General features: G+C 47.9%; 1 protein-coding gene across 3 annotated transcripts in view; it reads left to right on the top strand.

Annotated features, from left to right (window-relative positions):
- Positions 1–11,773, top strand: part of Lig1 (DNA ligase 1) — a 41,237-nt gene extending 29,464 nt beyond the window's left edge. For all 3 annotated transcript variants that reach the window (XM_063253006.1, XM_003461349.5, XM_013151164.3), the window contains exons 18-28: positions 542–657; positions 1,741–1,836; positions 2,341–2,451; positions 2,970–3,041; positions 5,079–5,223; positions 5,389–5,471; positions 6,631–6,783; positions 8,423–8,476; positions 9,210–9,353; positions 11,331–11,423; positions 11,559–11,773. In XM_063253006.1, the coding sequence (XP_063109076.1) occupies positions 542–657; positions 1,741–1,836; positions 2,341–2,451; positions 2,970–3,041; positions 5,079–5,223; positions 5,389–5,471; positions 6,631–6,783; positions 8,423–8,476; positions 9,210–9,353; positions 11,331–11,423; positions 11,559–11,639 (1,148 nt within the window). In that variant the 3' untranslated portion in view covers positions 11,640–11,773. The remainder of the gene's footprint in view (positions 1–541; positions 658–1,740; positions 1,837–2,340; positions 2,452–2,969; positions 3,042–5,078; positions 5,224–5,388; positions 5,472–6,630; positions 6,784–8,422; positions 8,477–9,209; positions 9,354–11,330; positions 11,424–11,558) is intronic.
- The last annotated feature ends 1,415 nt before the right edge of the window (positions 11,774–13,188 follow it).

The following is a 13,188-nucleotide window of genomic DNA, read 5'->3' as shown; positions in this document are numbered from 1 at the left end:
AGTGCTGAGAGCCTCCCTTCTCTCCTTAGGCTTCCCCTTTGCCCCAGCAGGCTGTGGGCAAAGCTGATGTAACAGTTATCCTAAAGGTGGTTGAGTCACGTAGGATTTCTGTGATGTAACTGTAAAGCAAGGCAGACAGCCAAGGAGCATGTGCCACTGCTCCAGGAATCCCCCAGAGGCTGAAGTTCCTTCTGTCTCATTCCTCTGCCATCCAAGATTGTTCCTGTAACGTGCATGAGTTCATCCTTGTGCTGAAGGGGAAGTCGAAGGGGAGACAGCCACATTACCCATAAGGATGCATCCAGATACTGCAAATGGTGCCTACGTGTATTCCAGTCACGTGACCTCCTAGCTGCCAGAGTGGCTGGGGGTTGAGGTCCCTAGTGCCCTAAAATATGATTGGGCCCATTCTTCTCTTATGAGGCAGAAGACAGGAGAGGGTCATGGGCACAGTCATGGCCTCCTCCCCTCTTCATTCTCTGATTTAGCACCTTCCCTTGGGCACTGGTCTCCCCTAACTCACTCTCCCCTCTCCTCCCAGGGGTCCCTCTGAAACCTATGTTGGCCCATCCCACTCGGGGTGTCAGTGAGGTCCTGAAACGCTTTGAGGAGACAGCCTTCACCTGCGAGTACAAATACGATGGGCAGAGGGCACAGGTATGGGGCAAGTCTAGCCCTTCTGCTGATGGAAGGATACCAGAGCTAGGGCCATGGCTTGAGCAGGCCTGAGGCCAGACCCTGCCTCTGCTACATGCTGCCTGGCTGACCTCGCTTGTCCTGGCCAAGGGTAGTGGGAGGTCCAGGAGCGCTGTCTCTGCTGGTATGAGGTTTGTCAACGATGACAGCCATTCTAGCAGGCACCCATTGACCCTTGATGTAGTAATGTGCAAGTGTGTCCCATGATGTCTGTCATCCTGGGCTCTGTAAGGAAGTATGTCATGGTCCCTCTGACCTGTTGGAATTCAGGAACATCTGTTCCTCGCAGGGAGCAGGACGTATACAGTGTCAGTGGGACCTTGAGGCAGTGGATTCCATAGATAGCATGTTACAGGCAGTGTAACCTGTTCAGAACAATGTCAAGAAAAAGTTAAAATGACTGGAAAGTGTCATGATTTCAAGTATAAGTACATAGCACTTCAGGCTGTACCATTCTGTGGTGCTTGGTGCAGTCCTCTGGCACCCAGTGTGGCTCTGATGCGTCGAGCCCAGTCAAGTTGAATGAGGTGAAGTGGTAGACAGTGCCTCTCAAAAAACTAAGCCAGATCTCATCATTACAAAGCAGAGCCTAAGAAAAGAGATCTTCCTCCCAACCAGTTCTCTTTATTTGACCTTATCCCTCAGCATACGCATCATGCACACACACACACACAAACACACTAGGAACCAGTTATATAACTAGTTTCGGAGATTATAACATATATATATGTGAGATGCCATCTATGCAGTCTTGTTCAAGGATTGACAGACTGTTTAAGGTAGCAGTAGAAACCAGAGTAATGGGTACAGTACGGTAGCATTTAGACAGAGCAGTGTGCACTCTCGGAGAGGGATCTGCAGTGGACATGGTGACAGTGGCAGGCTCCATGCACATGGGCAGGAAGTGCTGAATAGCTCAGGAGATACTGCTCCAGTCTTCTTCTACGCCACTGAACCTTCTCTCGGAGGGTGGGCCTGAAGAGAAAGGAGGGTCCATGATGGGTAGGCTCAGCTCTTGTTTCCTCTCTGCTCCCTTGATGGCAGATCCATCTTCTAGAAGGCGGGGAGGTGAAGATCTTCAGCAGGAATCAGGAAGACAACACGGGGAAGTACCCCGACATCATCAGCCGCATCCCCAAGGTGGGCATTTGCTGCACCCTCACTGGCAGGGTCATGCTTGCTGCTGCAGAGAATCAGAACCCATCTGGGTGCCTCTGCACAGTGGAGGTTTACAGAGCAGAGATGCAGGTAACACTTAAGCATGGCTTAAATAGGTGCTGTTTACTCCTTAGAGGAAGAGACAGCAGCAAGAAGAGGCAGCCTGGGCCGGCACGTGGGCTGGGGATGTGGCTTGGAGACTTTGTTGGCAGTGGCTAGGGAGAGTCACAAGTACACCAGAGAATTACACATGGATAAGAAGAGATGGAGGAGGCTTCTAGATCAGCTTATCAGACCAAAAGTCAGCGTCAGGGGTATTAGTTTCCTCACTTAGTGGGTCTGTGTTTGTTTCTCTTTGAGGCTGATGGTTACTTGGGAGGGGCTTAGAGAATTAAGAAAGGACAAACGATTCATTTTCTCCTGTCTGTCTCCTGACCCCACCATCCACCTCTCATAAGCAGCTGTGCCTCTTGCTTCACTTTGCAGATTAAACTCCCCTCAGTCACATCCTTTATCCTGGACACTGAAGCTGTGGCTTGGGACCGGGAAAAGAAGCAGATCCAGCCGTTTCAAGTCCTAACCACTCGCAAACGGAAGGTAACTACTCAGCCCCTGTCTTCCCAGCCTGACTGAGGGTCCTCCTTGTCCCCAGAAGGGTTGTGTCAGTCTGGGTGCCATTCTGTCAGCCTTTGGCCAAGTGACTCTCACAACTCTGGCTATCACATTCTCAACTCAGCATCTCAGTGGTGTGTGCGTCATACATCTCTGTGGTTTTACTATAATAGATCATCTGTCGTATGACCCCAGCAGACTTCCCCTTTACCTCCGATTGGGCAGAATTTTGATCTGCCACTGTCGTTAGCTGCAGGGAGGCTGAGAGAGTAGTTATCTGCACAGGGGGTGGGTGGTTGTGTGTGTAACGTCAGGATTAGCTGAGAGCTGTTGAGACTAGGGGCCTGGGACTCCTGGTATTGCCACCTTTGCAGGGGTGCAACCACAACTGAGAAGCAGAGAGTGGTGGGAAACCAGCCAGTGCCTCAGGGATGGGCAGGGGAGGGGTCCAGTGGGGCCTGCCTTACCATCTCCCACTTCTGGTTTCCATTCTGCCCCAACAGGAAGTAGATGCTGCAGAAATCCAGGTGCAGGTGTGTCTGTATGCCTTTGACCTCATCTACCTCAATGGAGAGGTGAGTCTTGGTCCTAGGCCTAGGCAGCCAGAGAGTGGCAGCCTGGCTTCCGACTCTGACTGAGCCATGTCACTGAGCTGGAAGGCCATGCTTAGGCAGTGGTTCTCAAACTGTGGTCCTGGGGACCCTGGGGCTCCCCATGCCCTCTCACGAGGTTCTGCAAGGCCTTCTTCTCAGCTCACATCTGCACAGGCAGATTGTCTCCCTGTCTGCAGCAAGAGCCACACAGAGCAGTGTCTGAATCTAGAAGCAGATGTGAAAAGCCAGCTCCATTAAATCAGACTTTAAAGAATTACACAAATACCAGACATTCCTTTTCATGCTAATTTTTAAAAGATATGAATGTTTCATAAAAACGTACTATTTAGAGCTGGGGTATAGTTTGATGGTGGAGCAGTTTCTTAATGCTTGAGGGTCTAGTCGATCCATAGCATCTCACACACATGAAAAAATCTATTTGAATGAGCACATTGTACTTACTACTTTTTGAATGAATGAATATTTTGTATATTCCTCATTTTTAATTTCTTATACGATAACTGTCAAAAGATGTAACCACCCCCTCAAACAGAAAGAGTGATGACTCAATGCTTTTAAAAGTGTAAAGGAATCCTGAGACTAAACGGTTTGATAACACAGCTGTTTTGGGATATTGCTTGGGAATCTTGAGTTCCCTGTGTAGGGAGCTTTCTTGCCCGGAGCCTGGAGAAGTGAATCCACTCTGCCAGATGGGGTGGGTCCCAAGGCAGCTCGGAGACTTCTCCTTCCCTCTTTCTCTCCCTCTCTCCTTTCTTCCATCCTGACTTCCTTCCCTGGTCCTTTGCTCTCTCTTTTCCTCTCCTCTTGCCTTCCTTTCTTCCCTTCCTTCCTTCTTTTTCTCTGTTATTACTGGTAGGGCCCTTACAGTGAGGTATACCTCCAGCCCTTTTTTACTTTAAGACAGGTTCTTACTGAATCACTAAATTGCTCAGGCTAAATTTTAACTCATAATCCACCTGCCTCAACCTCCCAGAGTTGTGGAATTGCGGATGTGCACCATACCACCACACCTGGTTTTCCTCTTCACTCTGCTTCTCCCTTGATTTCCTTGACCTGTGTGATGCTGGACAAAGAAAAGGCTACCTGCCAAGTCCAGATCTCAACCTGCCCATGTCATCTTGAACAAGGCTGCACTTGGCTATCAGATTTTGGAGCCTATAAGAGAACTGGATCAGTTCAGTCAGGGCCAGTACAGCCATAAAGAATCATCTGTTTCCACAGCTAAGGAGTTTGTTTTGGAGAAGTGAGCTAGCGTTGACTCCTTCAGGCTCAGCCAACTATGGCCTGCAAGGCAGGTCTGTCCCACCACCTGTGTTTGCAGATGAGACTTTTTTTTGGGATACAGCCTCACCCATTTGCTCACACCAGTCTGTGCCTGCTTTTTCTTTACAACAGCAAAGCTGAAGTGCTGGGACAGACAGCAGGGAACCAGGAACACAGCCAGTCCTTTGTGTCTTCCAGTTCCACATCCCTGGGTTCAACCAAACACAGTTCAAAAATACTTGAAATGTTTTATCTGTCCTGAACATGCATAGAATTTTTCTTGTCACTATTCCCTAAAGAATGTAGTGTTTTTAGCACTGACATTGTACGAGGTATTGTAAGTCCCCTAGAGCCTGAAAGTATCTGGGAGAGGATGGCCAAAGGTTCTGCACAAGTGCTACACCACTTTATGTAAAAGACTCGCATCTGTGAATTTTGATGTCTTCCGGGGATTCCAGGACCTGTGGATGCTAAGGGGCAGCTGTATTTACTGTCTGGTTCTCACCAAGAAGTTGCTGGCCCCTGGATAATGTAGAAAATATCCTCTCAGAAACATGTTTACTAACTTCATGGTTATCAGCCTGTTTTACTGTTTTAGGCTGCTGCCTCTGAGCCTGTAGTTCTGAGTCCTCTTGACAGCCTGGTTCTTCCTTCCCAAGGCTTTCTGTGAGCAGCATCAAGCCATGTAACTTGCATGTGTTTCCTTCTGGTCTTTTTTCCACCCTCTCTCATCAGTCTCTGGTCCGTGAACCCCTGTCCCAACGCCGGCAGCTGCTCCGGGAGAACTTCGTAGAGACAGAAGGCGAGTTTGTCTTCGCCACCTCTCTGGACACCAAGGACATGGAGCAGATTGCTGAGTTCTTGGAGCAGTCAGTGAAAGGTGAGGTGGCTCCTTTCTTTCCTTCAAGGTCTGTAGCTTCCTTGTTACCAATGTGGACGATGGTCCCTAGCCCTCCCACAGCCTTGTGTGATTTGGTGGGATCCTGCTTTCTCCAGGCCTGGGGAGTTAGAAGTCCCAAGTGCCATATTTCACTGTTTCCTTCAGACTCCTGCGAGGGGCTGATGGTGAAGACCTTGGATGTTGATGCCACCTATGAGATTGCTAAGAGGTCACACAACTGGCTTAAGGTAATTCCCATCCAGCCTGGCCTTCCTTAGTTCTGGAAGTCTGTCCCCACTGAGAACTTGGTGTCTTATGTCCAACTGCACCTTGTTTGAGCTCAGGAGCTTGGTCAGTGAGGGCACCTAGGATGAGCCCTGAGGATACCAAGGTGAGAAAGCCCCACCTGGTGTCCCAATGGTGAGGCCTCCATTGTTGCAGAGCTGCCTTCCCTGGCAGGTGAGGCGTGCAGAAGGGAGTCAGCCTGGACATGAACAAGATGAAGTAGGCAGTGAGGAGCACCTGAAGAGGGCAGGTCAGCATGGGCCTGGTGCAGGCTGGGAGCACACGGGTGATCCAGAGAGGCACTCTGGAGGTGACACTTCAGTCAGGACCTGGGTGATAGAAAAGAGTTAGTTGCACAAAGATCAGAGCAGGGGCCCCACAGTGCAGAAATCCCAAGGTAGTCCCAAGCTTAGTGTGTACAGAGAGCGGGGACAGGCAAGGCAAGCTTGGAGCACAGAGCAGGCCCCAGCTCATGCAGCATGTTGGGACACTGAGGGAAAACTGGATTTTCTCCTAGAAGTTGTGAGAGACCAGCATAGGTTTCACCCTGGAAGTCACACGCTCCAGTTGTCATTCCATAGTGATCCTTCGGCTGTTGCGTAGGTAGTTGACAAGGCTAGTTGCTGGCAGGTGAGAGCAGGCTTGGGGGGCTGCCGTCTGCGGCAAGGTGCCCATCTCGAGTGGAGGACAGTGGACTGGGTAAGAGCGAGGGAGCAGAAGGGCCCAGAGGCTGAGCTGGCCAGGTCTGTGCTGCATTTCCCTTTGTCCTGGGTCTCCCCTGCTGGACCAAACAGCTGTGAGGCAAGTGTCCAGACCTTTCTGCCTTAGGAAGTAGACATTCACACTCCCAGTCCCGAGAGCCTGCCTGGAGAGTCTGTACTTGATAAATGTTTTTTGAGGCCAGCATGTGGAGTGTGCTGACCTTGACAGTGAGGAATCGGGGTAACCTGAGGCCCCTACTTCACCTTTCTTCCATTTGCTCTGCCTGAAGCCAAGAAGCTCTCTCCACCCTCCTTCTCAGTGTTCTTTCCAGATGTTCTCAGCCTTATTCCTGTCCCTTGTTAGCCCCCTGGTGAGCTTCAGCTGTTGAGGCTCCCCTTCATCTCCTGCTCTCTCTGCCAGCTGAAGAAGGACTACCTTGATGGCGTGGGTGATACCCTGGATCTCGTGGTGATTGGCGCCTACCTGGGCCGGGGAAAGCGAGCCGGCCGCTATGGGGGTTTCCTGCTGGCTGCCTATGATGAGGAGAGCGAGGAGCTACAAGCCATATGCAAGGTCCTGGTGACTGGGCTCCTGGTGACTGGGTTCTCCCCCACAGAAGTCAGCAGGGAGAAAAGCAGATTATCTAGACTCTAGAAGGGCCCAGACCCAGAAACTCCACATGAACGACAGTTGTATTGTTGTCCTCCTTTGATTTTTTTCCTGATTCAAGAAGTAACTCTTGATTCCTATGGAAAAAGAAGGTAGAGTTATAGAGATACAAGAAAACTGTCAAGAATTGAATTTAGGGCTGGGGATTTAGCTCAGTGGCATATGTGCCTGCCTTGCAAGCAGGCAATCATGAGTTCAATCGCTGGTACTGATAAAAAGACAAAAAGACAAAAAAAAAAAAAAAAAAAAAAAAAAAAAAGAATTGAGTTTAACTGCAAATAGTTGTAGCTGGAGTAAGATCTTTTCTCCCAAATAATGAGTGTGGAGAGGCAGGCAGTGTCCAGTGTCATTAGGATCCAGGCTGCTTGTCTCTTTCCCCATAGTTGTCTTTGTCATATGCTTCAGGCTTTATGGCATCAGGGTTTAAACCATCATGGCAGAGAAGGGTGGCCACCTGGGTCAGTGGCAGCAATGCATAACTGCTGCCTAAGTTTGATTGGTCCAAGTTTTACTCCATGGTCCACCCCTGTCTGCATAGGATTCTGGGAAATTCTATTTTTGATGTTTAGAAAAAAAAATTTTTTTAATGTGCACATTGTGATGGGCATTTTCTGTGTAGCACTCTGGCATGTTTGGGTCTTTTGCTACACACCGAGACAAAACTGTCACCCACAGTCTCAGTGTACAGTTGTAAACAGCAGTAACATCAGAGGCAATGTTTTATTTTTTTTATAAAGCTGAAATTTTCTGTCACTTTTTGCCTTTTTGTTCTATAAGTATTAAATTTAAATGTTACTGTGCATTTAAGTAATATGGCACCATGATTTAATGCCAAAAATGATTTCAAGTGCGTGCACCCCTATTTCTTGAACCAGCACCCTGTCTCTGGGTGGCAGGTCTTCAGCCAGCTTAGTTCTTAGGAATTACATCAGCACTTACAAATGCTAACACTCATGGTCAGTGATCAACAAAGTGACTTTAGGATCCACTGTATCTTTGGGCACTAATCTGCCATTTTACATTGCTGATTTTAGAATAGACCTTAAAGAGCTAACAAAAACAAAAGGCCAGAAAACATTAAGGCTCTCAATATAAAAAGGGCTTCCCAGATGAAGTTTAGTATCAGCAGTATGAAGATGCCCATCTTGTCTGTTAGCACCAAGTTTTGCTATTGTTCTGTAGCCTTGCCTTTTCTGTGTGGTAGGGGAGGGGAACTCCTGTCAGTTTTGAGATTGGGGGTAACAGCAGCCAGTTTCTGGGTGGGTGGGATGTTGGTGAGCACATGGGGGAAGAAGTTTTCTCTAAAGCAGAAAGAAGGCTGCAAGGAGTCACTAGAGCTTGCTGGGAGGGAGACACATTTCCCTTGGTGGTGGGGAGAGGGAGTCTTAGGTTGACCAAACACTACTGTCTTCCTCTGGTTTCTGTGGACGCTGGTTGGAGAGGGTGGGATCCACATTCAGGTCCTTGGATGGCAGGAGCAGGGAGGGGGTGCAGGGGCAGCTGGCTGACCGAGCTGACTGACATGCCCCCATCCTCTTTGCAGCTTGGAACGGGCTTCAGTGATGAGCAGCTGGAAGAGCATTACCAGAGCCTGCAGGTGAACCTGGTGCCGTGCCTCAAGCCTTGAGTCCCTTCTGTGCTTCCACAGCTTGGGCCTCATGCTGTGGGCCAGGGCGCAGGTAGCAGGACAGTGGGTACCAGAGCTAGTTTTCGAGCCCAGCACATCCAACTTGCAGCTCTGAAGGATGTTAACTAGCTGGTGACCTGGGCTGAGGGGCCTGCTCTCCCTGTGATCAGCGCCTTCCTTAGCTGTCCTGGGGTAGCTCACTGCAGCAGTATCACTGTGAACTCCAGAGCCTTGGTGAAGGCGAGCGCTTGGTGTCGTGACACCAGGTGTATTTGGGTGTGAATTGCTCTTGTGTACTGGCATCTGTGTTCCTAACTCCATCGCTGTCCCACTCTTTGGGTGTCTTTCCCTCTTTTTCCTTCCCTCCCTCCCTCTAGGTCTCTGTCTCCCTCGTCTCTGCCTCTTTTGTCTTTACTATCCCATTTCAACCAACTAGTATTCTGTTATGCATAGATACCATAATTTCATTCAAAATTTAATGTTTTTATCCATTCTTTTATTGATGATCTTTTAGGCTGCTTCCAGAGTCTTTCAGTTTTCCTTCTCCCATTCCTGCTTGCCTCTCCAGCATTTTAATTTAAGAGGTGCCTACATCTATCTGTTCCTTCCCTCATTTTCCTGCCTCCTGCACACATAATCTGAAATGTGTGGCCTTGACTTTGAGATCCAACACCTTCTTCTCCTTTCCCACTGCCTGCTGCAGGCCCTGGTGCTGCCCACCCCACGCCCCTATGTGCGGGCAGATGGTGCCGTGGCGCCTGACCACTGGCTGGACCCCAGTGCCGTGTGGGAGGTGAAGTGTGCCGATCTCTCTCTCTCCCCCATCTACCCTGCTGCCCGGGGCCTGGTAAGTGTCTGCAGGGGCCTGGGCAGGAGCCGGGAGGGAACGTGGAGCCCAGGGGTAGGGCTCTTGGGCCCACATCTGCTCTTCCTGCATGATGAAGAAAACTGACATATTTGGATGTCACATAGTCGGGTAAAAAAAAAAAAAATCATCTTAAGAAGGTTCCTCAGTGGTAGTGACATTGGGCCCTTTTGTGTCATAATTTTGCCTTTGACACTGGAGATTTTTTTCTTTCTTTCTTTCTTTTTTTTTGATTGTTGATTTGTTTGCTTTGTGGTTCTGGGGATTGAACCCAGCACACTTTTCTTTTCTTTTTTTCTTTTATTAGTATATATTTGCAATACATGTATTGACTTCCTCCTAGGGAGGGGGTATGTGTACTTCACATATTTTGATTCTTTTTTTTTCCCTTCCCCTTCCCACCCACTTCCTCCCCCCATCTTTACATTCCCTTTCCCCATTATCATTGTTGTTTATGTTTATTTAGACACTGATGACATTCCTTGTGGGCATTTGGTGCATGTACAGGATGCATTTGGACCCCTTTTACAAATCCTTCCCACTCCTGCTACCCACCTGGCTCTTTTGGACCTCTTTCAATTTGTGAAAGATCTGTCTCCCTGATTCTCTTTATCAGTTTTTTATTTTGTTCTTTATTTTTATTTTATATTGCTCAAATGAGAGGAACTATTCAGTGTTTAAGGTTGTGTGTCTGATTTACTTCACTTAACCTTATGTTTTCCAGGTGTATCCATTTTCCTATAAATGTTTCAAATTTATGCTTTTTAATGGCGGAGCAGTATTCTTTTATGTATAGATACCATAATTTAACTTAATTTAATTTAATGTAAAGTTTAACTTTTTTATCCATTCATCTCTCATGGGCATATAGGCTGCTTCCAGAATTTAGCTATTGTGAGTTGTGCTGTTGTAAACACTAGTGTGCATGTAAGGCTGTAACACGATGTCTTACCTTGATGTGAACCCAACACCTCTGCACTGAGCTACATCTCCTGCCCTTTTTATTTTTTCTTTTGGAAGGATCTCACTCAGTTGCCAAAGATGTGTTTGAACTTTCAATTCTCCTGCCTTAGCCTCCCAGAGCTGGGATTAGAGATGTGCACCACCATGCGTAGTTTAAGCGCTGAAGTAATTTTTAAAAACTGGGATATGTTACATGAAAGCCTAGCATCCTTCTCCTGAGCGTTACCGTTACTTCTCAGCTAGAATTGTGACCATTCTGCCTGGCTGATCCCCCCACTGTTTGACTCTTGGCACCGTGTGAAGCAATCAATATGCGCCTGGAGACAGAGCCCCTGGCAGCACCAAGCAGCTTGCTGTCCTCTTCAAGAGGACAGTGATGGATAAATTTAAAAAGTGCTGTGAAAAGTTCTTCCATCCTCCAAAACCTGCCTAACGTGCTTTTATGACTATAAGCAGACCACCTTTTGTAACGGGGAACTCCTGTCTTTGATCTGATCTTTTAATTTCTCATTCATGCTATGCACAAGGGAGCCAGGGTTCCTTGGTAATTAGTGCAAGGAGTTGTGTTCACTGTGGCAGTGCTGTGTTATAACTGGCATATTGCACAGAACTGTTGTATGCATGGTGTTGTGAACACCTCTGTTTCACCAGTGAAGAGAAAGTGCCCAAGAGGACTGAGGTGACTGATCCAGGGTCTCATGGATCAGATTCTTCCAGTGTTGTTCTATAACATATACCTCAAGTCTGGTGTTTTCCCTCCCAGCAGGACATAACAGTAATAGCTGGCATTTCTTAAGTTCTTACTGTCCACCAGATTTATGAGGATCTAAGCACTTTGTCAGTGGTTTTAATCCTGATGATCCATTGCTTAGCCCCATTGTGTGGATTGGGAAACTGAGGTCAGGGTGAAAGAAAAGGAGACTGTGTAGGTTATTGCTCAGCCAGCAGACTGCAGTTGGAGCCCTGGAGAGTCCTTACGACCACCTTCTCCCTCAGGTGGACAGTGAGAAGGGGATTTCCCTCCGCTTCCCTCGGTTTATTCGCGTACGTGAGGACAAGAAGCCAGAGGAGGCCACTACCAGTGCGCAGGTGAGACCTCAGGAGGGGCCAAGTCTCCCAGTGGTGGGCTTGCTTGGTGAGACCAACTTCTGAGAGGCGGTTTGGACCTGCAGCTGTGGAGGGGCAGCCCAGAAGCTGCTGACTCTCCCAAAACCCTCTCCTCAGGTGGCCTGTCTGTACCGCAAGCAAAGCCAGATTCAGAACCAAGGCATTGACTCAGACTCTGATGATGAAGAGTTCTACTAAGCGCTTGTGCTCCAGGGCCTGGGGCAGAGGTGAAGGGGACCCAGGGATGTGGGAGAACTGATGTTGAGTCCCACGTGTGTGCTGGGTCTGGGATTCATTTGATCATCACTTTCAATAAATAATTACTGGACGTCTCCTCTGTTACAGAGTCTATGCTGGGCTCTGGGGGCAGAGCTCTGTGTTCACACTGGTGTGAAGTGTGATAGTGTCAGGACCTGAGCTAGTGCCATCCAACAGTACCCTCTACAGAGGTAGAAGTGTCCCTTGCCTGCCCTGCACGGTGCACAGCTGCCAGCGCCCTGCAGGGATGGAGCACTTGACACATGGCGGTGAACTGAGGACTCCTGATAGTTTAGTTAAATAACTGCGTGCCATGTCCTAGTCATTTTCTGGTCTTGAGAACAAATACTCCAACACCCCCAGCTAAGAAGATGTGCTCTGGGATCATGTGTTTAGTCCTCAGTTGTTAAGCTGTAAGGCAGGAAGGCATGGTGGGAGGGTTGGGGCAGAGAAGAGCTGCACACTCATGCCAGCAAGGACCGAGGGCAGGGCTGGAAGAGGAGATACACCCTTCTTGGCCATACCCACATGGCCCACTTCTCACCAGACCCTGTCTCCAATCAGCAAGTCTGCTGCAGTGCCCCCATAATCAGGTCACCACAAACACACGAGGCTTACAGCCATTTTAGATCTAAGCCATAACATGTAGTTAGGAGTTCTTATTGTATATTGAATAGTTGACAGTAAAGTCTTCATATATTTTAAGTTGTTCACCTCCCAGCAGATGACTGCTTCTTGGGCCATGGAATATGTGGACAGTAAAGAGATCCAGGGGTTGGGGGAGCAGTGGAGATGCTTCCTTGAGTGTGAAATTCTGTTGGTTATAAAACTTGTCGCAATGCATCAGGATGGGATGATGATAGAGATGCGCCCTGGGAATACTCTGGAGAGCAGCATGAGAGGTTTTGTAGGAGGCATGTCAGAAAGCAGCAGTCCCCACTCAGGCTCCTTTGCAATATCTAGATCTTGGTCACATGACCACACCTTTGCAAAGGCTGCTGGGAAATGTGCCATGCCAGAAACCTTTTCCCCACAGCAACCTCACTATAAAAGACTACTTCTTGAGTTCAATTCTCTACCAAAAAAATTAAAAAAAAAAAAAAAAAGACCGTTGATTTTTTTTTTTTTCTTTTTTTTTATAAATGGACATAAAGTGAGACTTGGGCCAACTTGTTTTGTACATTACCTTTCTTAACTTCCCCCACAAGTCTTTATGATTATCTTTTTCAGATAAGGAGATAAGTCAGTTGCTTGCTATAAACCTCAGCTAGAAAATGGTTTTGAGGTGGCCTAGAAGAAATAAAGATAAGGAGAAAAGAGAGAGAAAATAATTTTAAAATTGTACCTTTAAAAAAAAAAAAAAAAGACAGCATCTTCAGGACACACAGTTACTCATGATTATCCAGTCCCTGGGCTTTCAGGTCCACCCTAAACACAGAAATCCCTTACAGATATTGTAAATCCATAAATTAGTTTAGCTGACAAAGTA

This window comes from Cavia porcellus, unplaced genomic scaffold (assembly GCF_034190915.1).
Source record: "Cavia porcellus strain 051 isolate PalLab524CR breed Dunkin Hartley unplaced genomic scaffold, mCavPor4.1 scaffold_7, whole genome shotgun sequence".
Classification (NCBI taxonomy): domain Eukaryota; kingdom Metazoa; phylum Chordata; class Mammalia; order Rodentia; family Caviidae; genus Cavia; species Cavia porcellus.
The sequence above is the reverse complement of the archived record's forward strand: the minus strand, read 5'-3'. Positions and strand labels throughout refer to the sequence as shown.